General features: G+C 49.7%; 6 protein-coding genes across 6 annotated transcripts; 2 read left to right on the forward strand and 4 right to left on the reverse strand.

The window, feature by feature from the left end:
* Positions 1-4,038: 4,038 nt before the first annotated feature.
* BKA67DRAFT_61597 (uncharacterized protein) lies at positions 4,039-4,578 on the reverse strand. The gene has a single exon (XM_046105436.1). The coding sequence runs from the start codon at positions 4,485-4,487 to the stop codon at positions 4,173-4,175; it is 315 nt and encodes a 104-aa protein (XP_045964795.1). The 5' UTR covers positions 4,488-4,578; the 3' UTR covers positions 4,039-4,172.
* A 241-nt stretch (positions 4,579-4,819) lies between these two features.
* On the forward strand, positions 4,820-6,633 carry BKA67DRAFT_641728 (uncharacterized protein). Its single transcript, XM_046105785.1, has one exon. It carries the CDS (start codon positions 5,243-5,245, stop codon positions 6,227-6,229), a length of 987 nt encoding a protein of 328 aa, XP_045964796.1. The 5' UTR covers positions 4,820-5,242; the 3' UTR covers positions 6,230-6,633.
* Positions 6,634-9,945: 3,312 nt separating this feature from the next.
* BKA67DRAFT_653829 (uncharacterized protein) lies at positions 9,946-10,586 on the forward strand (the record flags this gene model as incomplete). Its single annotated transcript, XM_046106448.1, has 2 exons — positions 9,946-9,978; positions 10,056-10,586. 2 exons carry the CDS (start codon positions 9,946-9,948, stop codon positions 10,584-10,586), a joined length of 564 nt encoding a protein of 187 aa, XP_045964797.1.
* A 2,226-nt stretch (positions 10,587-12,812) lies between these two features.
* On the reverse strand, positions 12,813-13,913 carry BKA67DRAFT_548805 (uncharacterized protein). The gene has a single exon (XM_046101530.1). The coding sequence runs from the start codon at positions 13,758-13,760 to the stop codon at positions 12,975-12,977; it is 786 nt and encodes a 261-aa protein (XP_045964798.1). The 5' UTR covers positions 13,761-13,913; the 3' UTR covers positions 12,813-12,974.
* Positions 13,914-14,627: 714 nt separating this feature from the next.
* BKA67DRAFT_548807 (MCM2/3/5 family-domain-containing protein) lies at positions 14,628-17,984 on the reverse strand. The gene is made up of 3 exons (XM_046101531.1): positions 17,631-17,984; positions 14,923-17,494; positions 14,628-14,865 (listed from the first exon to the last, which is right to left on the reverse strand). The coding sequence occupies exons 1-3, from the start codon at positions 17,701-17,703 to the stop codon at positions 14,832-14,834; spliced, it is 2,679 nt and encodes an 892-aa protein (XP_045964799.1). The 5' UTR covers positions 17,704-17,984; the 3' UTR covers positions 14,628-14,831.
* Positions 17,985-18,051: 67 nt separating this feature from the next.
* On the reverse strand, positions 18,052-24,002 carry BKA67DRAFT_548809 (Sec7 domain-containing protein). The gene is made up of 8 exons (XM_046101532.1): positions 23,208-24,002; positions 20,618-23,133; positions 20,271-20,560; positions 19,878-20,220; positions 19,408-19,802; positions 19,252-19,358; positions 18,819-19,201; positions 18,052-18,757 (listed from the first exon to the last, which is right to left on the reverse strand). The coding sequence occupies exons 1-8, from the start codon at positions 23,692-23,694 to the stop codon at positions 18,470-18,472; spliced, it is 4,809 nt and encodes a 1,602-aa protein (XP_045964800.1). The 5' UTR covers positions 23,695-24,002; the 3' UTR covers positions 18,052-18,469.
* Positions 24,003-24,709: the final 707 nt, after the last annotated feature.

Raw genomic sequence — 24,709 nt, forward strand, 5'->3', positions numbered from 1 at the left:
ATATTTGTGAATGCTTTCGGCGAGTGTGATAGATCAATTTGGGCAGTTGTTTTTTCCGCCACCAATCAAACCTAAATCGGGGCTCAACTGGCTGGGTAATTAGTAATTACAACTTCGTGCCGAGGTCGTGTTAGTGAGACACGTTACCCAACCTATTGCAGAAAGATCGATATAAGGTTGGCTTCCTACACCACAATGAAACACGCCTTTGCAACGGAAACGCCATCCGGGTTTGCTTTATTGTCCAATCGCGTATTGTTTGTTTACTCACATCCCCAATCAACCGATTTCTGGGGGTAACCTTTGTATCTAATCATCGACTGCAAAGTTTAAGCGAACACGACATGTGGACACATGAAGACATCGTCAGCGCTGGCGAGTCCGAAGGGATTATTATGGGTGGCTGGTAACCCAATATGAGAGATTTTGGGCATCCTCAATCGCAGCGAACCGAGATGTTGTTACCCCTCACTGATAACCCTGTCGTTCATGCACGTGTGAAAAAGCAGGGTCAAAAATTTGGTCCAGAAATTGGGGTGCAGACGTCGCTTGGAAGGACTTCCGAGCTCACCCGGATTCCACTTCGCCGAGAGCTTAGAAGTTATGTCTACAATTTGCTGTTTTCCTGTCTTTACTATGTCCTATTTATGAAACAATTTACATACGAGGTTTATGGATGAGTTGTATTCATAAACATACAAATCCACTGGGTGAATAGGAAATGTGCATTTTAGTGTGACATCCCGCCAAGCAGGCGGCTCCGTTACTACCAGTATCAAAGGATACGCTTGATTGTCCATGAAATATGAAATTATGTTTGTGATGAACACCTGCAACGTAGGAAAAATATCTTTGCTAAAGATGAGCACCCCACACTTTATCTACCGAGAGTCCATGGCAGTACTTTCCACCTTATCATGTACAAATCTTCTGCTGATGTATAAATTATTCAGGCGTCGACGTCGGCAAGGAATGGCCACATACATGCAATAGCAGGCCGAAGAGATACGAGCAGGATATTAGGATGCCGGAAACTAAAGAGCATAGTATCAACTGTGTGAGTATGAGGTTATTATTACGATGTGTTCACTGGGTATATCCAGGCCGGGCGCCCTTATGGAAAGAGCCTTAGGCATGTATAAGGCTTTCAAAAATTTTTTTGAATAGTAGTATAGTAGGCGAAGCTAAACATATACTTAGAAACCTATGATCGGCCTTGCTACAATGGTCGATGTACTACTCGGAACCCCATTGTCAAAGTGGCCACAAGATACTTGTTCCATGATGTTCCGCCACAGCCATTCCTTGACAATATTTTGAACTTCAAAACACAAAAATCATGGTTGCAAATTATTGTGTTATAATAAATCAAGAAGAACTCTATTATTATACCATAATAGACGTAGCATTGCTCCCCATCTCAGTGCGAGCACTTGACTAAAGCATAAATGGTTGCAACATATTTTTACTCGCTTAAAAGGCAGAATAGCTTTTCAAGTGTATGCACATCCTGGTCTGTCATGGAACATAATCTTGACAAGTCCTCGTCAGGCATCCTAGAGTCACCGTGTGTGCGCGCCTACCGAGCTTGATAATGCTCACGTTATGGGATGTCCGGAGGAAGGTGGCCCACAAGTTGTTCTTGCGAACGAAGTGGTAATAACATGGTGACAATTTCCTCAACTCATTATTTTCATGCCAGCTTATTCTTATTCAGCAAGCAAAACTGATAAAAATTTGGATTCCAAGTTCATTGATCCCCCTCCATAAACCGACGTCAATTCTGGGGTCGCGGAGGCCAGGTCGCAAACGAACAAGTCTTACAGTAACACCGCTACTGAAAAGTTGAGGTTTATTACGCCTTGGTGTACTGTTGTGACAAAGTAGCGCACGTTCATGTTGGGATGGTCTATAACGAAGCCCGGCCCTAGGCCGGTATAAGTATGACCTTATTACTAATTGACTATATTAGCTTTAATGATGGCCTTGGTATCACGCCCTGCGTCCGTCGTACGACCAATAACAGTTAACGATGTGTACGATAGTTCGAGGGTATGATGTCCTCCAATACAACCCTTGAACTCCCCTCCTATCGGTACAGTTGCCTAGATACTAGTGCGATTGTATACTATGACCATATCTTGCTCGGGAACGCGGCTGGAACAGGACCTGTTATATGAATTTGGTTGCTACCTTCGCCAAGCTCTCTCAGTGAGGATCTTATGGAGACCTCGGAGGTTCTCTCTAATCTCCACATCCTTTACGACCTTGAGCTAGCTCAAGGTCATCTCGCGGTGTCGTTGCCCTTGGTTTCCCATTCTCTTAATACTTTACTTTGTCAAAATTCTACACAGCCGTGAATGTGGCTAGCAAACCTACGAAGACAATGATGTGGACTGTCCGTAGCATGGTCATTGTCGTTTATATCAACCCTTCAAGACGCGCTAGCTTTGAAGTCATACTTGGGGGTATCTTCAACGGCTTACGCTTGTCTGCAACGGTTTGTGTTTATCATTATGGGCATAGTGGCGCGGCGAAAAGATAGACATAACTCCTGTCATCGCTGTGCAACCATACATCAGCACTTTTGGCAGGGCGTTCTTACTGCGATCGCCAGAGACCAAAACTCGATGGTTAAACTGAAATGTATATTGAGAACGCAGGCACCCGACACCACTGCTTGGTGCAGACCATTGTTCCGACGCCTATTGGGCATTTTCAGGCGGCTGTGTTATTGCTGAGATGGACCTCGACTCCCCGGTCTGTTACCTCCAATCAAAGACTAAGCGGCGCAGGGTGTTGGGATGCTGGTGGACGGTGCTAAAGCATTGGGAAGCTATTACCTAGAGACCTCGATGACTTTCAGTATCAACGCTGATTCCATAGAAGTGCGTTATAGTCTGGGCGTGCCTTGCTGATAACGACATAGTTGATCGTCTTAGGGATCTAGATGTTGTTGACTTGGGACCATTTGAATGGGTTGTTCTCTTGGTGTCGCTGGGAGGGAAATAAAGGTCAAAGAGTCAAGTTTATGAGATGATACTCCATGCATATAATTATGAGGGTATTATTACTGAGACAATCGAATGCCTCTGTGATTCCCTGACAAAATGCCCACCGATGAAGCATTGTTAAGGCACTTTGGGCTTACTATCTGACCATATTCAAAAGACACATTCCATACCAAGTAGAACGGCCAGAACGAGGATGTTACGAGTGGATTCGCGATTTGCTGTCTGTGCACATAGCCCCAACAATGCTCCCCCAGTCCCCGCAAGGGATTGATTACGTAAAGCCAGCACACTCGCGATGCACACCCAACAGAACAATGACGCATGACAAGGAACTTGACTTGCTGGGGGTGAGGTGTCCTTCTAGAAACTACGATTACAATGGACAAGCCACGAGGGCATCAATAAATCAGATAAACAAGCTACTTCAGTAGTGTTTTACATATCAGATATGAAGAGTTTGATCCCAGGACTCATCGTGCCGTTCTGCCGGTAGGTACTTTGCATGGGGCATGGCTATTTAACTGCCTTGCTTTTCAGCTCTTTTGCTCGAGATGGCAAGGCCGGCTGGCTTAGCGCCTGGACCTGTCCGTTTGCGACTCAATCATAGCTAATGACGGCATCTCTTAGCTCCACGACGCCAAACAACCTGCACCTCTGATCTCAGATGACTTGCAGCAGCAAATTGTGCAATCCGTCCAGCTGACGAAAAATAGCTCGATGCCCAGCAAGCCTAGGCCTTGGGGCAATTTGGAAACCTGTTATACTGTCTCCATGGCAATCTTAGCAAGTTGGAAACTAGTCAATAATGACTTCATCCAGCGGGGTATTACAGTTTGTCACAGCATAGTGAGGAGAGGTGACGCCACAGCGCCACATTTGCCCCACCTCTAGCTCGTCATCAGCCACGATCCTACAGATCTTCCTTCCTACTTGGTTCATAAGCCTATTCTAGCGGCAACGCGGCAATCGTTTTAAGGCTGATCTACGGTGCATTCGGTTTGACAGGGACTGATCGCCTCAAGCGTCATACCCGTCTCGGAACAGACATCTCCAAACGATTTACTGCCATTTCTGCCTTGTTTTGCGACGTTCCACGTGTGTACCTGACCGGGAGTTGCAGAGTCTAGGCTCGTGTTGAGACTCGTCATTTCTCCAGTTTCAGATAACCTTGGTTACTTGACCGTCACAGTCAGGGGCTAGCTCACACGCAATGACGCTACGGAGTAATATGGAGACTTGCACTCTTCCGACGGGACTGGACAGGACTGGACGGACTTCGTGTCCGGTGGTAGATTCCAGATTTCTGTGGTAGGCAATGCTCCAGTCGGGGTAAACCGCTAGGTTTGCCAGGGCTGGGGACGAATTCAGAGCTGCTCTTCTACTTGGCGCATACAATAGGTTCCTGCAGAACTGGCTAGTGTTCCCCATGCTGCCCACCGAGAGAACTAAAACAAATGCCGCTGGGTAAGGCATGGAGGATGGTGCAAGACAACACCCAAAGTGCGAATACAAAAGTCAATGTGAAACTAATTCCCCAGAGAGGAGCTTATTTCAATGTGAGCCAATCAAGGAGTGTTGCGGCTGACCACCTGAGCATTAGTGCATCCAAGAATTGCTGTGTCCCAAAGTCCACTCTGCGAATCTTTTGTTGTTATAGTCCATTGTTTGTAAGATCTTGGCATTGTGAGCTGCTGAAGTGACCATCCTTTGGAGAGAGCCGGAGAGACTGGCTGGCTTGTGTTCCTAATCTAATCACGTGTGCGGAAACTGCATTTCCATCCAGGGAAACATGCTTGACCTTGCTACAAGCAGTGTTTCGGACACTTTGCACGCGTTGATCATAGATGAATCTCCGCTTTCCACTAAAACGGTCCCTGTCCACATTAATTACTAGACATGGATGTGCTTTCTTCGACGTGAGGATGACGCTACATGACATCAGACTATCACGACAATTCATCCAGGTTGTACTTGCTCAACTTGTGGTGATTGAGAACCATGCATGTTGGCCAGGTACAGTCACCGTCAGGTAAGGCGGGGAGGAGGTGAGGCACAACAAGCAAACCTCCGTAATACTTAAGGAACAGAAATCCCACCCTTCCAAAGCATTTCCTCATCATCCATCCACACAAACAAACAAACAAACAACTCATCACAACCTCTAGCCAATAAATCCAATCTCTCAACCCCCAAACCACTTCATCATAAATCATCCACAACCACCCAATATGTCTGGAATCATCAACAAGGTCAAGGACGCTCTCCACAAGGACAAGCATGAAGAGACCCCCACCGGTACTGCAGGCCCTCACGGTTCAAGAACGGCAAATGCCGCCGATCCAAGGGTAGATTCAGACCGCGACCACCGTGGTAACACTGAGTTCGGCCACACCACCGGCACCCACACCGGTACCCACGGTGTAGGAGCCACTGGAACTCACACTGGAACTCACGGTGTAGGAACCACTGGAACTCACACCGGTACTGGTGCTGGTTACGGTACTTCTGGCACAGGCGAGGGAGCTCATGGCCCTCACTCCTCTCGTGTCGGCAACGCTGCTGATCCCCGCGTGGACTCGGACCTCGACGGTAGCCGCACTGTTGGCAACACTCACAGCACAGGCACTGGAGCTTTCGGCAGCACTGGTACCCACACCGGTGCTCACGCTGGCACCCACGGTGTAGGCGGCACTACTCACGGCACATCTGGTATCGGTGGTACTCACACCGGCACTGGTTATGGCACCTCTGGCACAGGCGAGGGAGCTCATGGCCCTCACTCCTCTCGTGTCGGCAACGCTGCTGATCCCCGCGTGGACTCGGACCTCGACGGTAGCCGCACTGTTGGCAACACTCACAGCACAGGCACTGGAGCTTTCGGCAGCACTGGTACCCATACTGGTTCTCACACTACCGGCACTCATGGTGTAAGTGGAACTACTGGCGGCTTCTCTTCTGGTACCACCCACGGCACTCACACCGGTACTGCTGAAGGCCTTCACGGCCCTCACTCTTCTCGCGCGGCCAATGCTGCCGACCCTCGTGTAGACAGCGATCGGGACCACCGTGGCACACACGCCACCACTCACGTTGGCCCGGCCGACAACACTGCTGGCCCTCACAAGAGCGATATCTTGAACAAGGTCGACCCTAGAGTCGACAGTGACTTGGATGGTTCCAAGACTGTGGGCGGCAACAAGACTCACGCATACTAGATGGTTGGAAAAATGCAGGACTTGTCCTGAGAATTGCCAAGGCATTCCAAAATGAATCACGAGATACCCTAATTGAATGGCAGACCTTAGCATAGCATGAATTGACGAAAGTTGAACAATATTTACAATTACTTGACACCTCGCGTACTTGCAAATATCAGATGAATTGTCGCTGCTCATTTGCAGCTGGCGGCATGATCTTCCAACAATACAATTTGGGATAACGTGATTCAAAACTTCTTAACATGATCAAGTATGATCCCATCAATGTGATACAGAGCAAAACTAGTTACCATAGACTGGACTAATAAATGCTCGACTTGGTGTGCCTGACTAAGCTTTTAGCTCTGCATTCTTAGATATAAAACCTTAGTGCTACTATTAAAAATCAACCGTGATCCTCCAATGAACGACTATGTGCGCAACTTGCCAAACCGAAAAAGAAAGTCCAAATTGGGCTCCAAAAAAAAAGGGAAAAGAAAAAAAAGGGAAAACCGGCTTAACTTGCACGGAGCATCTAGAGGAAGTACCATCCTTGTGGTGGGATGTGTGGTTTTCAAAGCTCGGTTGGCACGAGGGCCGACTTGTTCGTGATATGTTCAGCCATCTTTCCGAAATTTAGACAGTACATAAGCTCATTGATCAAGAAAATTGCGTCCACTTGAAGGTGAAGTCTCATGCATGCATGCATGCGATGAGTGTGATGCGATGTTTGAAAGTCAATCTGATTTGTGGTCGCACCTGAAGCTAGAGCCTGTCTACTGTCTAGAACCGGTCTGTGATGCTAACCTTCTACACCAACACCGAAGTCAAGATTCATATTATGACTCGTCATGCCGCGGATAAGGTCCTGTGATGCACGACTACAAGTTGTGCGAGCTCAACGCGCCGAGATCATGAGCGACAGAAACGTAACAGGGATGATATCTAGCAACGACTCATTGCACTTTCAAAGTATTGCCACACCTGAGCATAAGTGCTTGATCCAACTTGGTGATTGCACCAGTTATCTTCTTTCATTATTAACAACTTCCAATAACAGAGCAGGCACGATCGCGGTATTCGCCAAATCCCTGAAGGAGATCGAAGATAACCACGATGCCAAGCCAAGACAGGGCTGCGGGTCTAAAGTTATGGCGCACAAAAATATAGCAATCATTCTAGAAGCCGACTTCACAATCCCAGATAAGGCACGTCGAGTCCTTGATGTCGTCCAATCGTCTTCAGAGGTCAATGACATTTGAAATTTATCGAATCATTGGGTTATTTCATCGAGCTTCGCATTAAATATCGGCGGCGGGAACGTTATATGTGGGTATTAAACTTAAGGGTCATGGAACTTGGGGGCCGATGCATCAAGCGTGAACGGGTCTTTTGCTAAGCTACGGAAAGGCTTTGCTATCACTACTGAGAAAAGGGGGGTTGTATCATTTATTTTTTATTTTTTTTGTACTAATGCCAATAAGCACCAATTTCTCTATAGAGTGGTCGTTAATACAACGCAAATGTGACCACTCAATATGAACACAGTTTAGAAATAATCAGTTTGCTGAGTCTACTATCAAAGGTCTAGTCCTTAAGGCACGAGTCCGGAGACGTCACAAGCGTAGCCTTAACGATACGTTTATACATAAAATAACGCGACACATATATACCTATTCCAAACCCACCTTATGGTGCAAAAGACATACCAGGGATTTGGTAGATACGGCCCTGATCTTCTGGTCTATTATGCTCGCTAGCCACGCTCTCGCCAGCTGTATTGGCCTTGCTCAATCTCGACAATCTGAAAACCTCGACGCGAACAGCAGCCCATCCACCGACTCGGGATATATCATCCAAGAATGAGAGAAACTGACCCGTTGTACTTGGGAACCTGGCCATTATAACGCTGGCCGGGAAGATGATACAACCTTGGTAGCTGCTCGCCAAAAGTATTCACATATGTCGACCTCATACGCATGCGCCCAGCATGATCGAATGAGTCTACGACTACCTGCCAATAGTTCTCTTCATTGGCGCGACCCATGATGCTGATGTGTGATTGCGGGCGCTGGCCTCAGAATACAGGTACCTTTTGTTCAGACACGGGTGTCGGCGCTGAGTCTCGTGCTGTGCCGCCACCCTGCTGCTGCCTCGTGGCATGCTCTACTTCATGTCGTGATTGCTCTGTCGTTTTCCCTGAATATACTGGCTGTGGCTATCTGTGTGATATTGAGATGAATGCTGCATTTATGAAACGCGTGGCTGAACCTGGCAACATTACGCGGATGTCGTCATCATTGTTATCATCACTTAGGAGACCTGTCGTATCAATTGACGGAAAGCCTAAGGTGTTGATTTAATACAGACTTGAACAGCTACTCACATGTACAGCCTGGAGGTTGATAGAATTGATGGAATAGTGAATCGTGCAAGGAGCTGTAAGCTGAAGGGCGGAAAACATCTCTGGAAAGAATAAAGGTTAAGAGCTCAGGATCTGAGCTTATATTCCGCGATGATGGAATAAATACCTTGGCAGCTGGAATTACTCGAATTCCAGGGTTAGAAAGGATAAGCTAAGCTTTCAATTACGTTATCATATCTTCTTAAGCCATCGCCTTTATAAGAGGCAAGCCAAACCTACCGTCGGTACCAAAGCAAGAAATTGTGCCTTATTAAACCTCTATTGTCAAATTACCAAGTCCGGCGACATGGCGAGCAAAGATAACAGAGTTATGAACATGTGGTGCGGTGCCAACTTCTGCTTGGTTCGCATCGACGAACACGACAATAACACTAACCGAGTAGTTAAAGAATACTCGCCACCCCTCGTTCAGGCCAGACCTAGTAATACCACCCGGGACATGAAGGTCCGGTCTCCATGGCTGCATGAGAAAATCGAGACAACCGGTGCTGCCACCCTGGTTGAATATATCGATAAAGGATCAGATAGATTTGTGTTCACCATCAGGGTCAACGGAGGCTGTGAGGTTCATGTCGAGTACTAGGAGCCCGATGAGTTTTCCGGCTTGTAAAGAAATCTTAACCACCGACATTTAGCCATCTTTGATAGGCATTAGTGAGCTCTATGACGACATGATCTGGAGATACCCCGGCGGTACGACCAACCACGGTGAAGACACGAACAAGTATACACCATATAACTTATGCGAGTCTCTTATTGGAGCCATCTTGGAATATAATCATAGCCGTCGGCTCAGAGGCATGATGATATACAAGGTTTCTTAGGCGTATTTTTTGCTAAAGGAAGATTACACTTGGGAGGTATAAGGCAAACTTGGATGGTAACGTAATATTTGAGAAGTATAAGGCTGCCCGTAGATTGTGAGAATATCGTTAGAAGACAAGACCACCGAGGAATATAACAGTCCTTAAGTATTTTGAAAAGGCAATGAACCAGGTGAATATCAACAAAAGATAAATATTATTACTCACACTGAACTCTTAACACATTTCGCTTTTATTTTATTTTGATGCATCATTGAAAGGTTCCCAAGCGTTCCATGTTGCGTTTTATGGTTGCGTATATGAAAACAGAGCCAGTCCTAGCAAATACTTATATCGTTAACTCGGAACAAGACAAGTGCTTATACTCACATTTTCGCACTATCCGAATCTAAGTCCAGTCTTTCGTATCTACCTTTTTACCATTTAACGATATCATCTAAGGAAAACAATCTCCTAGTAGGTATACCCTGATCAGAACACGAAGCATGGATAACTCTAGTAGCGACCAGGCCACTCGCGTAAGGAACCCTGCGAACGGAATCCGAGTCATATCGGCTCCTCGATAACAGCGCCAGGATAATACCCTCACTAATAGCAGGCAACCCCCCCGAAACCCTTGCGAAAGGACCAGGCAGGCCTATGGCGATTCGATGGCTCACTCGAAGAGCACGACGTGGCCTCCTCTTCAGTTACTAAGGTTCGTCGCCTCATAGAGGTGGAAAACGAGTATGTCGGCAACCTAAGAGAGGTCGACCTCGAATCATTCAATGCCAGTAGAGATCGCCGAGACGGCAAGACCCATGCAGGGAACATCGAGTATTCACAAGGCAGCCCGACAAGTGTTTATGATTATTTTTCAGATACGGCAGTACTATACATGGTGTTCACTACCCCGGCCGCAACTTCGGAAGGCTCTGTCTACCCTAAATATATTTATAACGTCCACGATGTTCCCAACGAGTACTCCGAGGTGGCGATGGAGGGTACCATAAAACATATCACCGAACACGTCGCCCGTGATGCACTCGATACTGCCCGGGAACGAGACCTCTATATCCACGGGATCCATAACATCATGACTGAGTGGATGACCACTGATGGTCCGAGTTCGCAAGGAAATGACTAGATCGCCTTTAGTAACAATAATTTCACATGAGCATGATTTGGTTGCATTTGGCTAAAGACAAATTCCTAACTGCAACTCATCAGAACAGACCGGTAGTTCGGTAGCTCAGCAAACATATCCTACTATCCATTCTTGCCCGATATATCCCCCCTCAAGTTCCATAACCCACATAACCTTTGCAACATCAATAGCTGCAAAGCTAAACGAGATGACTCGATAATCCGATCAACTCCAATCAACTAACCCCGTTAAACTCCAATGTCGGAGCATGTAGCCACGTTAATGAGTAGCTTATTCGTTGCAAGACACATCTTGCGAGAGTACACCTTTGGCAATCGATGGAGTGGTAAGCCGGGTACACAAGCCTGCGACATTGCTACCCGCTGACATTCCCGCCATCTTTACTTGACGCTATTTGATGCGACACCTTGCAACCCTATATTCCTGCGTAATCGGCACGCAGTTGGTAAATGGATTGGTGATTGAGCTATCCATATTCATCCAGATCCCGACCCGAGCTGGATACCGATGCCGACATCAAATGTAGAGACTCTGCCGGACCAAAGAGTGTATCTCGACTAATCCATATCTTAAATGGCGAAAAAAGCCTGTGATGTCATCTCATTTCCTAGAAGCCATTCTAGGCCTGTGGCCCAATTGTGCCCCCCCGAATCGCTAGCACGATGTCTTTTGGTCTTCTAATTTGGACAAATGCGGCAGGTCTAGGAAACGGGGGGGAGAGGGGAGCCAAGAAAAAGATAGCCCCCCTTGACAAAAGTTCTTCTGGACGCACGCGGAACTCCGTGGAGTTTTGTGTGGAACGCCAACATTTTTTTTTGTTGACGTGGAGACCATCCAGAACATAAGATCGTCGCATAATAATTAAATGGGTGGGATCGATACAAGGAAGAGACTGCCAAACGGCCTCTCTTTTTTTTTTCTCCTGCTTGACATCCCGTTGCTCCCATAACACGAGGCGCGACATCATTGACTGCAATTGACCGCGAAATGACTGACAGGCAAGCCAGGATCAAGTTTCTTATGCCTTTCCTATTTCTGTCTCCAGTGTCCGCTTCATTTCTCCAGCACGTCAGAGTGACTAACCCCATATTGGTATGCACCACCACATTCGCTAACCTTAGGTGGATCGCTTAGCGCCAGGGGTGCGGTGGCTTGATCCAGAGAAGGCTAAGGTAGATAGCTGCACAGAGAGATATGCAGGTACCGTCTGACAAATGATGGGACGGTTCATTGGAGCCGCTGTTTCCGAGGACAGGCGGTCGCTGACGGGCTGTTCGTCTGTGTGTGTGTGTGTGTGGATTCTCATCTGATTGGATTCCTTGGTACTGTACATGTCGGTAAGTCGTTTCGTAAGGTCTCTTGAAAGGATGGTTCCTGCAGGAGTCAGTGCGAGACCCCAGGCTGTCATTGCTGTCATGGTTGATCTGCGCTGCAAGCCACATGCTTCATGTTATTGTGCAGTGTATCATTGGTTGTTTTTCTTCGTTTTCTTTTCTTTTTCTTCTTCTTCGCAATTTGGGGCCGCAAAAAGGACAAAGAAAAAGAAGAAAAAAAGAGAAATAATTGGAGACTCTCATAGACCGTTGAAGCGTTTCAAGGCACCTCTAGATGCATATGCAGGATCTCCCGAGACTTTGTCAACGTGCGCCTGAGACGAGTATACTAGCGGTCAAGGAATGGTGGGAATATGATCTGGCGCGAGACATTGCAAGGCGGTGGACAGGAATCATCAAGCCATCGACAGAGCAATTCACCAAGTCACATAGACTCAAAGGCCCATACTATCCACAGCCGACTTTTTATCGAAAGGACGTGCTGAATCTAGTGCACTCCGAGGTCATTCTGCATTGGTTCAATAGAAGCATGCAAGAATCAAATGTGGCCTTCGTCGTCAAGTTCCGTGATATCCCCCACTTGAAAAGCGTATGGAGCTGCTGCATGTTCGTGATACTGATGGCTTGCGAAGCTCTTAGTAGTGACCGCGATAGCAATCCCGTAGAGACAGTACGCTTTGAATCATACTGCTTTTGCTTTCCTGTAACGATTGCTGTCTACAATGACTGCCTGTAAGTTCTTTCGAGCTAGCCGGTCTTCCGAGCGACTGGAATGCAGATGGCTAACTTGAAGGTATAACTTTGTCCGAGTTGGCTATGGGTTAGGTGACAATTTACAGTTTCATTCACAAGATATAGTCAAGACCAGAGGTTTGGGTTTTTATAATTATTTATTAGTTTAGACGAATATAATCAACACCAGAAGATGCAGTATGTATATCACCAAACCTCTCCATTGACGCAACCCCTCTTCCCCATCTACCTCCTCAACAACACCTTGTCGCTCTTCATGAAATCACCCGGGTGGGGAAATTTACAAGAAGAAAGCGGCGGCAGCACCAACGACGGCAGCGGCGGACATGCCGAAAGAGGCGGCACCGGCGGTAGGAACAGCGGAGTATCCAGTTCCAGTAGCGGAAGGCTTGCTGGGAGTGTAGGTGGTACCAACAGCCTGGGTGCTGGATCCAACGGAGCCAGTTCCGACAGGGTAGGTCTGGACCTTGGTGGAAACAGTTGTGGGGTAAGGAGCGCTGGTGGCAGGCTTGCTGGAGGAGACAGCCTCAGTCTTGGAAGAAGAGGCAGGGACAGCAGGGTAGCTGGTGCCGACAGCAGGGACGGTGGAAGCGCTGCCAGCAGGGTAGGTCTCAGCAGGCTTGGTGGCGGAGGTCTTGGCGGTCTCGGTCTCGGTGACGGGGCAGACGGTGGTGGAGACCTCGATGACCTCGGTGGTGACGTGAGGCTTGCCAGAGCTGGCAGGGCAGTTGGTCACCTCAGGGGCGCAGCTGGTGATGGTGGAGACCTTGGTGCTGTAGATGGTAGAGGTGGTGTACTGGGTGGTTGAAGCAGAGCTGGCAGAGTAGACGGAGCTGGCAGAGCTGGCAGAGTAGACAGCCGAGCTGGAGGCGGAGTGAGCAGGGTAGCTCTCGGCCTTGGTGGAAGAGACAGCCGAGCTGGAGGCAGGGTAAGTCTCAACCTTGGAGGAAGAGGGAGTTACGACAGGGTAAGTCTCAACCTCGGTGGTAGAGGGAAGAGGCTGGGCCTGGTAGGCAGCGTTGGCAGCGCCAACAAGGGCGAGAGCGGCGACGAATCGGTACTGCATTTTGGATTTTGTGGGTTTTGTTGATTATTAAATCGTACTAAAGAATGAGTGTGGGTGCGTGTAGTAAATTACTAAAAGCGCGAGTTATTATATAACGAATGACTTGGATCGGAGGATGAGGAGAGAGGAGGGAAACATTCAACCAAGGTCGAGCGCGGGAGGTGTTATATGTGCTTCTCTACCGCACACCGCGTGGCGGGTGTGTCTACTCGGGGTAAGTAAGCTTAGTTTAGGGGAGAGCCACAGCGCCGAGCGCATTGGTACATGCGCTTTCGACGGAGCGACCAATGGTTTGTTACATTCGCTGTGCCCATCACACAACAGAGCGAAAAGTGCATGGTTTAGAGGGCTGACTTATGCATGTGTAAATGAACACGAGATTGTAGCGAATGAGGCGGCGGTTTCCCCTGGCGGCGATGGATCCAGCCATTGCTAGTCAGGGGCAGCCTGTCCAATTAAGCTTCAGCCGTTCGCGCATGGGGTCGCTGCAGAGTGGGCCAAACTGAGAGCACCGAATCTTCGAATACGCTGCTTATTTTAACAACGAACCTGGCCTGGGCGCGATTTTCTGCCATTCTCTGCCATTTCCTGGGCGGCTCCGGTCACGCCATTTCTATTGGTCATAGGGAAAGTCACCGCCTGGTGCTGCCAGGTTCTTACGGATGCGGATTCCTGCAAAGCAAGCAAGTGATTTCCCCCAGAGTGAAGCTGAGCTCTTGGCATCCAAAGCCCGCCCTGCGCGCGTGCCACGAGGGTAGCCCCAGCATCGCGCATGGTGAATATTTCGTCTGTCTTACTCGCGCGGGTGTGGCACTGATCGATCATGATTGACTTCGCGCCCGACTCAGCCATGTGAGAAGCAAAACCGCCAGTAACTTAGTCCTAAGTTCAAACATTCATCTCATTATGTGTGGTGTGTGCGTGCGTGTGTGTGTATGTGCCCCTCCATAACGGGCCGCAAGCTGTCGTGATTGGATATCCCCGACAAGTACCACAACAAACGCCACTCCAATAGGTAAGGTATCTGACTACATACAAGCTCCGGAAGCACAAGTTCCAATATTTGCCCCATCAAATTTTATATACCAAATCACCATCCGTGTACCTAAGTGTGCATTAGCTTTTTGACCGTAGAAGAGAATTACTGGTGGTGAGGACTCACATAATCTGGTTTGCAGCGTCCATGCGTTTGAGTGCCTTCACAGCTTCGTCGCGGCTGAAGGCGCCGCCACTCCCGCGACCAACACGCCCATTGACGGCAGTAATGACAGCATCCACGTCTGCGGAATCATCGTCGAACAAATCTGTGCTCAGAAGCTGACCGAGAGACGTTCGGAATGTACCCAGTCTCTCGTTGCTGATGGGACCGCCGATGTCAAGACCGGCAGTACCGGACGCCAACTCTGCATCTTCTTGCGAATCTTCTTGTGATTGTAACTGCGACGACGGTACCGAAGAAGCGAACGACGTAGCTTGTGATTGTGATGGACCGGCGGTGCTGGATCTGCCAGCTGTGGTGCGGCTGCGACGAGGAGTGACATCGTACAAATCGTCTTCAACCTCTTCGACGGGAGCAGGCGAGCTCGGTCCGTTGGTGCCGCTTGTCCCCTTCGTAGCAGCACGGCGGCCGTTTGGCTGACCTCGAGCAGAAGCACGGGCGGAACGAGCCGCACTTGAGCGGGCTGCTGAGGCCCCAACGGTACCGTCGCCGCTATCGTCGTCATCTGAACTCTCTTCGCTAGAAGAACCGGACTCCACAGCTCTCGTCCGCCTCCGCTTCCTCTTCGATTCATCCTCCAGAACCTCCTTGAACAAAGCGAACCGAAGGATACCCTCAGCTGCTGTGGTATCACGTTCCTCAACACGATTCGATAAGCGTGCCTTTGCATGTGCTGTTGCCAGTCGAATAATGGTTTCGAGAGAACGGACGGTCAACGGCGAGGTTCGGCGTTGATTGCCCTCGAGCTCGTCGTTACGTAGACCCACGTAGATGTCCGCAATGCGGTCAGAAGCCTCTTGCGTGAGGACAGGCTTTATCCTCGTCTTGGCGTACTGGATGTATTTTTTCATGAAAGGAATGCTCAGTACCTCATGACGCTTGTTCGCACCGCGGCCAGTAGTTAGAGTAACACCGGCATGCAGCATGGCATCGAACTTTTCGTAAACATCAGTTGGCTTTTGGGTGTCGTTCTGGCTCTGAAGGGCGACGCCAAGTGCCTGTGAGACATTCTCGCGCACAGGCGCACCTTCATCGGTACCAGGTTGGCGATAACGATGCATACGTAAAACGTGCTCGGAAATTTGCCTATCTCTTGTATCCTCGATATCATCTGTGACGATGAAGAGAAGATCGAAACGCGACAAGAGCGAGTCTGGCAGTGCGATATTCTTGTGAGGATCTTTGTGTGTGTCGTACTGGCCAAAAATGGGATTGGCGGCTGCAATGACACTGCAACGAGCATTCAGTGACGTATGAATACCAGCCTTGGCAATGGTGACAGTCTGCTGCTCCATGACTTCGTGAATTGCGACTCTGTCGATGTCTGACATTTTGTCGAATTCATCAATACATACTACACCGCGATCTGCCATGACCATAGCACCTGCTTCAAGCCTTCGCTCACCGGTTTCTTTGTCTGACGTGACAGCGGCCGTCAAGCCGACACCGGAAGAACCTCGACCAGTGGTGGCAATGGCGAGAGGCGCCGTGTTCAGAACGAATCGGAGAAGTTGAGACTTGGCCGTGGAAGGGTCACCAACCATGAGAATGTTGATGTCTCCCCTCAAATGTGTGCCATTCTCCAGGTTCTTCTCCATACCACCAAGGAGCATAAGTAAGATCGCCTTCTTGATGTGGTCGTGGCCGTAGATGCTGGGTGCCAGAGATTGCGACAGTAGCTCGAAAAGGTTCTTCTTTTTGGCAATCTTGTTGATATTCCGGATATCTGTGTCTGTGATGATGGCGGAAGCGACGCCCGCGCCAGCTTTGGAGGAAAGCAAAACGACGTTGTTGGCCAGCACAACCGTCTTGAAAAGTGCACTGTTGTGGTTGGTATTTCGATTACCGAGAGTTCGGAAGATGCCAACCAGCTGGATTCTGTCACCAGGCTTGACCTTGTCCACCAGGTCGTCATCCAGGATGACGTCCACGCCGCGGGGAAGTTGACCAGCGGGAGCCCTCTCTGGCATCTCCTGGATGGAGATTGTCTGGTGATCTCTATATGTGCAGAAACCATACTCGGTGATGATAGGATTGCCATCGTCGTCCTCTTGGGGATACACGCTGGACGTTGTCTGTCCATTGGTCATGGTCTGATCGCGATACTCGCGGAAGTGGAAGATGTTCTTTTTCTCGTTGTAATGCACACTCTTGACGACTTTGGGCCTGATGAGGGATGTCCTGGTCACAATGCCCTCAATGGAGACCATGTGGTTCAGGTGATGGGACGAGAGGGTTCGGGGGTTGCAAGCGTTCAAGCCGAAGCTGCCGGCAAAGGCGCAGTAGTATAGGACATCCGGATCTACTTGGTCGGGCCGCACGCCGTTTACCGTCTTGACGATCTCCTTGAGGGCGTGGTTGAAGGCGAGTGAGTAATCGAAAGGGTCGAAGAGAAGCCCCTCAGCCAGCTCTGGGTTGTGGTCGCGCACATGATCAACATTGACAACCAGTCTCCTTTGGTTCTTCTGGAGCATCAAGACGATATCGGACCGGTAGCTTCGTGCATGTTGATCATCTGGATTGGATTGCAAGCGTCAGAATCGGATATCAAATGTTCTTGCCAATGCTGGCCGAGCAACTTGGGCGGGTGCAAGGGAGTACAGCAGGAGAGCAAAGCAAACAAAGGTATAACAAAACAAAACATAACTCACGAGGATCGAGGAATTCTTCGGCCAGGCGAATGCGCTCCTTTGCAGCTTCATCACGAAGCATAAAACTGTCCATAATGCCTCAAATGCGCGGGTATATTGTGGTTGAGGAAGATTGGCAATTTACACAGAACACCTGCATAGAGGACTCGAGTTGCGCGCTACGAGTGTGAGTATGAGTACGAGTATGAGTATTGCCTAGAGATGCATTCATCCATTGATTGAATCCTGGCGATAGTGGGGGGGAGACTGGAGACCCTTCCTCAAGTTGGTCTAAACGTTAGTACAGTCAAAAAAGGGAGGCAGGGCGCGTAACGACAGGACGCGACACGCGTAAAGTGCCTTTCTATTTTATTTATTTTTATTTGCTCCCCTCTCCTTTTGGTTTTCCTTCTACCATTTAGACTAGTCTAAGCTAAGGTCAGTCTGGTTTGGCCTAGTCCAAGGTTGGACTAGGCCGAGCCAAATTAGTCAGTGCGTCTGCGCCGTATCCGAAATATTCCAACTACAGCATTACAGTACGGATCCGTAAGTGGGATACGTCCAGATACGCATCACCTACGGATTACACAGCTTACAACCTTGCTGTACGCTTTGAATCATAACTCATTCAGAATTTCTACAGAGTAGTTCGTGGTTGACTACTTAGGGAACCTAAGCCGATAAATGGTGACATTCTATCTTTGTGTCACGCTACGAAACGCAACCCGTCTAATTTGTTCAGTCCCTACTTCTTTCTACGACTTACAGACAATGCTGCCGCTTTCAGCCCCCAAAGCCACGCTGTAGTGTACACATGAACACGTTCGAAACAACTCAAAATACAAACCGCGCGCTTTCTATTAAGCAGCTTTCTCCGATTCGCCCGTCTGCTTAGTAACGCTTACGTCGTCCGCCTTTGCCTTCGCTTCCTCCCCCTCCTGCACCTGCACCCGCACCTGCTCCTCCTCTGGCGCCACGGGGTCTTCAAGCGCGAGCTCGTTTCTCAAGTCAGGTAGGAACCGGTCGATGCGCTTCCAAGTCTCAACCCACAGCGTCTCCTGTGATGGGTCTTTCTTTGGCGATACGAGATATCCGCTGCTCGACATGAACAGCAGCACGTTTTTCAGGTTTTCGGGAACTGCTTCCTCCTGCCGTGTATTAGCAGGTTTCTCAAGGTCTGAATCGCGCATCACCGTCACATCGACTTACCAAACTGTCACCTTGCCCGCTGTTCATCAAGCGGTCCATGATATCGATAATCTTCAGCCATAAATCGAGCATGCCATCCCACTTGGACAATAGGACCAAGTACTGCAGGAAAACCTTGCAGAGTAGTGATGCTACTTGGACTCGTGTCTCGCTCATGCCGTCCCGATCAGACGAGTACACCTCTGGCTTGAGTAGTTTCAGGATCAGCGGGAAAAGGACCTTATCAAAGATGGCAGTCCATTCTTCGTGGCCGCTGCCAGTCAACTCGGGCGACAACAAACACCTCTGCAAGGAAGAAAACGCCAAATGACGAATCTCACGGCATGGGTTTGTGCATTGCGTTGTTAGCGCCTGGAAGATAGGCAGCCAGTATGCTGACCAGGCTGGATAGCTGTTAGCTAAATCCGGTATTTCTAAGCTTCGGCTGTCTTACCTTCATTAGCCTCAAGATGCGATTGCTTCATAAGGTGTGGGATGCGAGACGTCATGTTGTAGATGATGTTGATAGCCTTGACGCCTCGAGACACAACGGCATTTTCGCTATTTCATGTTAGACAAATCTTAGCAGATACGTGGCGGTTGTCCTTACCTCGGCGTTTCCTTCTTTGGCCGAGCACTTCTTGACCGCTTGTTGCCCGCGTCGCCCTTCTGCTCTGCCACAGCGCCGATCTTAGCAGCTGAGGCAAAGTCATTCAGAAGAGCAATAGCAGCCTCGTAATTGTCCGCGATTATTGCCGAAGGTGTGCCTGATACGCCACCTTCCAGGATCTCGAAGACAGCTGCCGCAGAGCTTGCGTTGCCCGCTAGATTCCGTAACAGGACCCAGAAATCCGGTGAGGTCATGATTTCACTCCGAAGGGGCCCTGGCTCGTTGATACACGACTTGAGTCCTTGTAAAACAAGCTCCGACGTCTTGCCAAGAAGCTCTTTAGGAAGTGTGGAAATGGTGTGCAAGAGTACTGGAGCACGGACGAAGTCATGTTCCTAAAGACATAGGTCAGAGAGAGGGGGAGAGAGACATGGAGGGGGGAAATCCCGTCTTGTTTCGAGCAGACTTACATAGCTGGCTTTCAAGACACTAAACTGGTAGAAGGCCACTCTTGAGACGAGAATCGGGTGATGCCTACTAGCATCGCGAAGAACTGCTTGAAGCGCTTCTGATACTTGTTTACCAAGTAGTCCAACGGTCTCCTCATCTCTCAGTGCAAGGATCGTACAGAATTCGAGGATGTAAGCTACCGATGGGTCGTAGATATTTCGAACGCGCGCCTGCTTAGACCCTGGCGAAGAAGGCATGCCTTCGGATCTCACAGTTATCGCCGGTACTGAAGCGCTGTCATCCTCGGGAAGTTCTTGCAAAAGCGCCTCGATGAGAGGTCGCAAGACCTCGGCGCGCAGACTCCTACGAGACTTATTAGTATCTATGCGGCTACGAATATGGAGAGGACACACAATATATTCGTGAACACGTCGCCGACTTGGCAGGAATTGATGCAGTCAACAGTGACCAATGTACTCTCCACCTCTTCAGCAGAAGGTTCTGGTGGATCGTCGGCGGCGTAGCTAGAGATGTAAGATGAAAGTGCAGAGAAAAGACCGGTGTCTACGGCCTTGGCGTTGCGGTCAATGACTTGGGAAGGCGTCTGGAGGGGTATAGCGGGTATGGGAAGTTGGTTGGAATCATCAGAGGGAAAAGCGGGTATGAGAGAGTTGACGAAGAGATTCAACCAAATGCGGACCATCTGTCAGAACCCGTTAGCATAACCCAAAAGCGTTGCTCTCGAAGCAGAGACACTTACGTATTGCCAGCCGTCTTTGATCACAGCCTCACTGCCCGTCACAACACGGAAGAGCACAAGAGTGGCCAGCTGAGCCTTGAAGTCTCTGCCGAGCTTAACGGCGAGCTCGCTAACCATGACACTGGGCCCATCGTCCGAAACCTTCATCTCTGTATTGAGAGTCGTGCTCGTCAAGTTGTCCGTAGAAAGGGTAGTCATATAGCTGAGAGTATACACAATGCGGTCCAGTGCTTCTGTGACACCATACTTGGACGCAATCTTGGCACATTGGTCGAAGCCTGTGACCACTCTTGCGAAAACAGCATCGTCTGTAGCCGACATGAATACATAGGACAATGTCGAGACGATTGGTTTCCATGTTTTCGCAAACATATCTGCGTCATATATGTTCGTGTCGCAGAGAACCAATGGCCCAGAAGACTCGGTCTTCAGAAGCAGTTCCCTCCACGCATAATCGAATGCATGCTGGTTATCATGCTCATCGGGCAAGATAATCTCATTCGTCTTGATTGCGTCGTAGATAGCTTGAAGGTATTCAGGCGCCCAGTCTTTGCCACCGTTCGTGCCACGCAGATTTCTGGCGAAATCCGTGATTTCCATGCGTTTTTGCTTGAAATTGGGATTGTGCTGGTCGGTATTAAGCATGATGATAGCGTAAGAGAGGACATACACAGCATCCTCATCCGCACAGCCAGGTGGGATATCGCTGGACATGTACACTTTCGAGAAGGTAACCATTATCCGCTCGATAAGTGCCGACTCTCCTGGGAGGCGGTAGCTTTCCAGCATGAGACGCAAGGCCTCATCTACGCGTTTGCCTGAAAAGTCGAAAAGCTTCGTGAACTCTTCAAGCAACTTTTCGTTCCCTCGCTTCGAGACATATTCTCCGAGCATCTTCTTGTGTATCCTCGAGGTACCTTTCAGGAACTTGGCCACAGAAAAAGGATTGCTGACATCGTCAATGATGCCCTCCGATTGCAAATAAACAAGCCCCTTTTCGGGCTTCTCGTTGAACTTGTTGGCGCCTGTAATGATAGTCTTCTTACGCAGTCTTTGCTCGCGAAGCTTGGTGGCGTCCGGGTGGCCCTCATACACTGGCTCATCCCCTAGTCTATCGGCGATAAATTGAATATAGCCAAGCAAAGCATCTAGGCAGAGGGGGGGGACACTCGTTGTACTCCAGGTTGCGGAGTCTGGCAAGGCGTTTCTAGACAATAACCCAATCATGTCTTCACACATGTCTATACGATCGGTGTCGCAATCATAGTTCACAAACAGCTCCACCATGAAATTCGGTAGACGGGCTAGTGCGCCTACACTTTCAATCATAGCTTGCCGTGCATCTGGCTTGCGCGCACCACCCTCCAACCCAAGTTTTTGCCGGTCCTTCACCGGTACTGGCGTTGACCTGCCACTACTCGACTGGGACGGGGGCGGCTTTATCAACTTTGGCGCCTGTGGAATACCATCGTATAAGGAGGGATCAATGCCAGGCTCGCGAGGAATCTCTACTGGCGGGTGGAGGCAGGCCACAAGGTACGACAGGAAGAGCTCTTGCTGCAGCTTCAGAACTCCACGACACGTTTCAAGCAACGTCCCAGCAACAATGAGTGATTCTTGTAGGATGGCCATGTTATCTGACCTGACCAACTGGAATAAGTACCGGCAAAGCTTGTCCTCAGCAACGGAGGCCAGAGCTGGATGCCTGGCGATAGACGGCCCTGCCACCTCGAGTGCAACATGGATGATGCGCAGGGCCATGACACGCATTGCGTCCCCTTGGGTCTTATCGTGGGGATCTAGCAGATCGACAAGGACCCGGAAAAGCTCCTTCATCGACGGCAAGGAATACGGTTTAATGTCGAGCTCTGAAATATCCTCGTCCGTCGTCTCTTCTACCAGATGCTGAGCTTCCTCTGTCTCGCCTAACGACTGTCGAGGTTCTTCAGTCGCTGCACTGGCAGGGGCATCGGACGACGCAATGACGTGGTTTCCATTCGTTGAAGGCACCATCTTGACAACACCCATGTCGCCGTTCGTCTGCTGATCGAGGGCGTCCATGTCGTCCCCGGCCACGACCTCTAGGTGTTTTAGGTGCTCGAAAATGATCTGACACATCCTGACCATGGCCGCCTCGGCCGTCCTCCTCAGCAACTCGGACAACCTGGTCTGGCAACACATGGTCAACCCGGTCTCCATCATTTCGCATACGCTGTCGTCGCTCAACAAGGCACCCCCAGGACTTGACAGCATATCCTCCATCAGGTTCAAGATCATGAGAAGTACGACCTCGTCTTGTGCCGAGTCGCTGGCCTCGAAGCGGCAATGTGTTATGGCTGTTGAGAGGGACTGCATGGCAAGGGCAAACCGCGGCGACTCAGGGCTGATGAAGCCATAGGCGAGGAATTTGCGGATGGCCTTGAGGGCCAGAATGGTGATGGGGGCCGAGGTCGCGGATGCTTGTATGACCTGGAGAAATGGGTTCAGGAGAGCGGGAGCATCAAACTCGTGTATGTCTACCGCATATACAGTTAGCATGGTCCAACGTCCTTGCGCCCGCCATAGGACATAGGTCTTGGCCTAGCCTTACCTCTGCAGCTCGACAGCTCATGTCGCAGGCGCCCAAAACCGGCCATGAGGGGGTTGTCCTGCATGCTTTTGCCCTTTTTGCCACGCAGGCCCCATCTGTTGGCAACTCCTATGTCTTGTGACCCGTCCACGCCCAGACTCGCATTCGAACTTCTACTACCAGGTCGAAGGGATGGGCTCGGCGGACCGAGCTGCACGGGGTTTGGGTTCCCACCGAGGATGGACGATACCGAAGATTGTGCCCACCGCGCATGCTTGCGCATGACGGAAGTGACTGAGATGCATTCGTTAATGACCAACGATACCGGGTTCACTGCGACAGACACGGGCCTGCTTCGAAACTGCGCGCTCGGCGCTTGGGCGGCGTGGGTGTTGGTAATGGCAGCCATGTTTGCTGCCATGCTCGTTCCGAGAGGCGGGTGTTGAAGTGGCGGTTCAGTAGTCAGTTGGTGCTCAGAGGTGCCATCGTCCTGCACATCTCGATTCATTCTCAATCTCGTGGTGAACTTAGCAAACTTCCCAGTGCCGGGGGTCCAGTGAGCTTTGACAGGTGTTAGTCTGCTCAGTCTCGATTATCAAAGCTCCAGGCGCTTCGTCTATAGCGTCTAGTGTGTGTATTCGTGAAGAAGTGGGAGGGTAAGCCAGGCTCCAATTGCCAGAGGTGGTGTTATAAAATACAATCAATTCGGTATGAACAGTTGTTCAGAGCTACTGTCCAGATCGCCGATAGGGAGCTTCGACGACACGACTTGCTCAGTGTTCAGTGCTCACGCATGGGGGAAGGCGAATAGCAATTCAGACCACTAAAGGTCAGTTGAGTTGGATGCTAAGGTTAGTCTAGTCTAGTGCTAGAGGATGCAGGAGGCAGGGTGTCCTGCCGTCGGCGCTCGGTGTTTTTCCGAAGATGCCACCTAACTAGCTGAGTGCAGGCACAGATGCAGGGCACACACGGCTCGCCCATTGGCAGCTTCGAAAGCTCTTCGATTAGTCCCAGTATTTAACTTACAGTACTTGTTAGTCTAGACTAGACACACCATGGACAGATACCCCGACACCATTGCGTCGTCTTGTCCTCGGAGTTCTACGACACAAGGGTCCTGTTTTATGGCCAAAAGCGAGCATGACTTTGGATTTGTTTATATATTCTGTAGAGTTCTGGGGAGGCCGTTTCAGCATGAAAGCAGAGGCGTCCATATTGTGGAGCTTGTTCGATTGCTTGCGGACCATGTAACCTTGGTGTATTCCATGTCCGTCGTGTCTAATACGTCGCTCTATGTAAATCCCAGGCATAATCAGTCATGTTACTCCATGAAGTGTCCCTTGCTTCGTATCATAAGTGTGCCCGACTAGCACGAACAACGCCAACTCCACGACTTCTTTGCCTCTGGGCAATATTGTACAACAGGTCGTCCCCAATGGTGCCTGTTAACCAATGGAATGGGCCGCCAAGATGGAGAAATCAATAAGAAAGACAGTCTTCTCCTTTCTCCGCCGCGTCGATAT

The sequence above is a fragment of the Truncatella angustata genome (genome assembly GCF_020726525.1).
Source record: "Truncatella angustata strain MPI-SDFR-AT-0073 chromosome Unknown BKA67scaffold_1, whole genome shotgun sequence".
Lineage (NCBI taxonomy): Eukaryota > Fungi > Ascomycota > Sordariomycetes > Amphisphaeriales > Sporocadaceae > Truncatella > Truncatella angustata.

What these genes read in the sequence shown, in the direction of transcription:
- BKA67DRAFT_61597 (XM_046105436.1), bottom strand. Translation starts at nt 4,487, where the DNA reads ATGCCTTACCCAGCGGCATTTGTTTTAGTTCTCTCGGTGGGCAGCATG.
- BKA67DRAFT_641728 (XM_046105785.1), top strand. Translation starts at nt 5,243, where the DNA reads ATGTCTGGAATCATCAACAAGGTCAAGGACGCTCTCCACAAGGACAAG.
- BKA67DRAFT_548805 (XM_046101530.1), bottom strand. Translation starts at nt 13,760, where the DNA reads ATGCAGTACCGATTCGTCGCCGCTCTCGCCCTTGTTGGCGCTGCCAAC.
- BKA67DRAFT_548807 (XM_046101531.1), bottom strand. Translation starts at nt 17,703, where the DNA reads ATGGACAGTTTTATGCTTCGTGATGAAGCTGCAAAGGAGCGCATTCGC. An exon ending in CGAAGAATTCCTCGATCCTC is followed by an intron (nt 17,495 to 17,630) that starts GTGAGTTATGTT and finishes AATCCAATCCAG; the next exon opens with ATGATCAACATGCACGAAGC. An exon ending in GACGCTGCAAACCAGATTAT is followed by an intron (nt 14,866 to 14,922) that starts GTGAGTCCTCAC and finishes ATGCACACTTAG; the next exon opens with GTACACGGATGGTGATTTGG.
- BKA67DRAFT_548809 (XM_046101532.1), bottom strand. Translation starts at nt 23,694, where the DNA reads ATGAATCGAGATGTGCAGGACGATGGCACCTCTGAGCACCAACTGACT. An exon ending in TCAAAGACGGCTGGCAATAC is followed by an intron (nt 20,561 to 20,617) that starts GTAAGTGTCTCT and finishes GGGTTCTGACAG; the next exon opens with ATGGTCCGCATTTGGTTGAA. An exon ending in GCATCTTGAGGCTAATGAAG is followed by an intron (nt 19,202 to 19,251) that starts GTAAGACAGCCG and finishes ACAGCTATCCAG; the next exon opens with CCTGGTCAGCATACTGGCTG.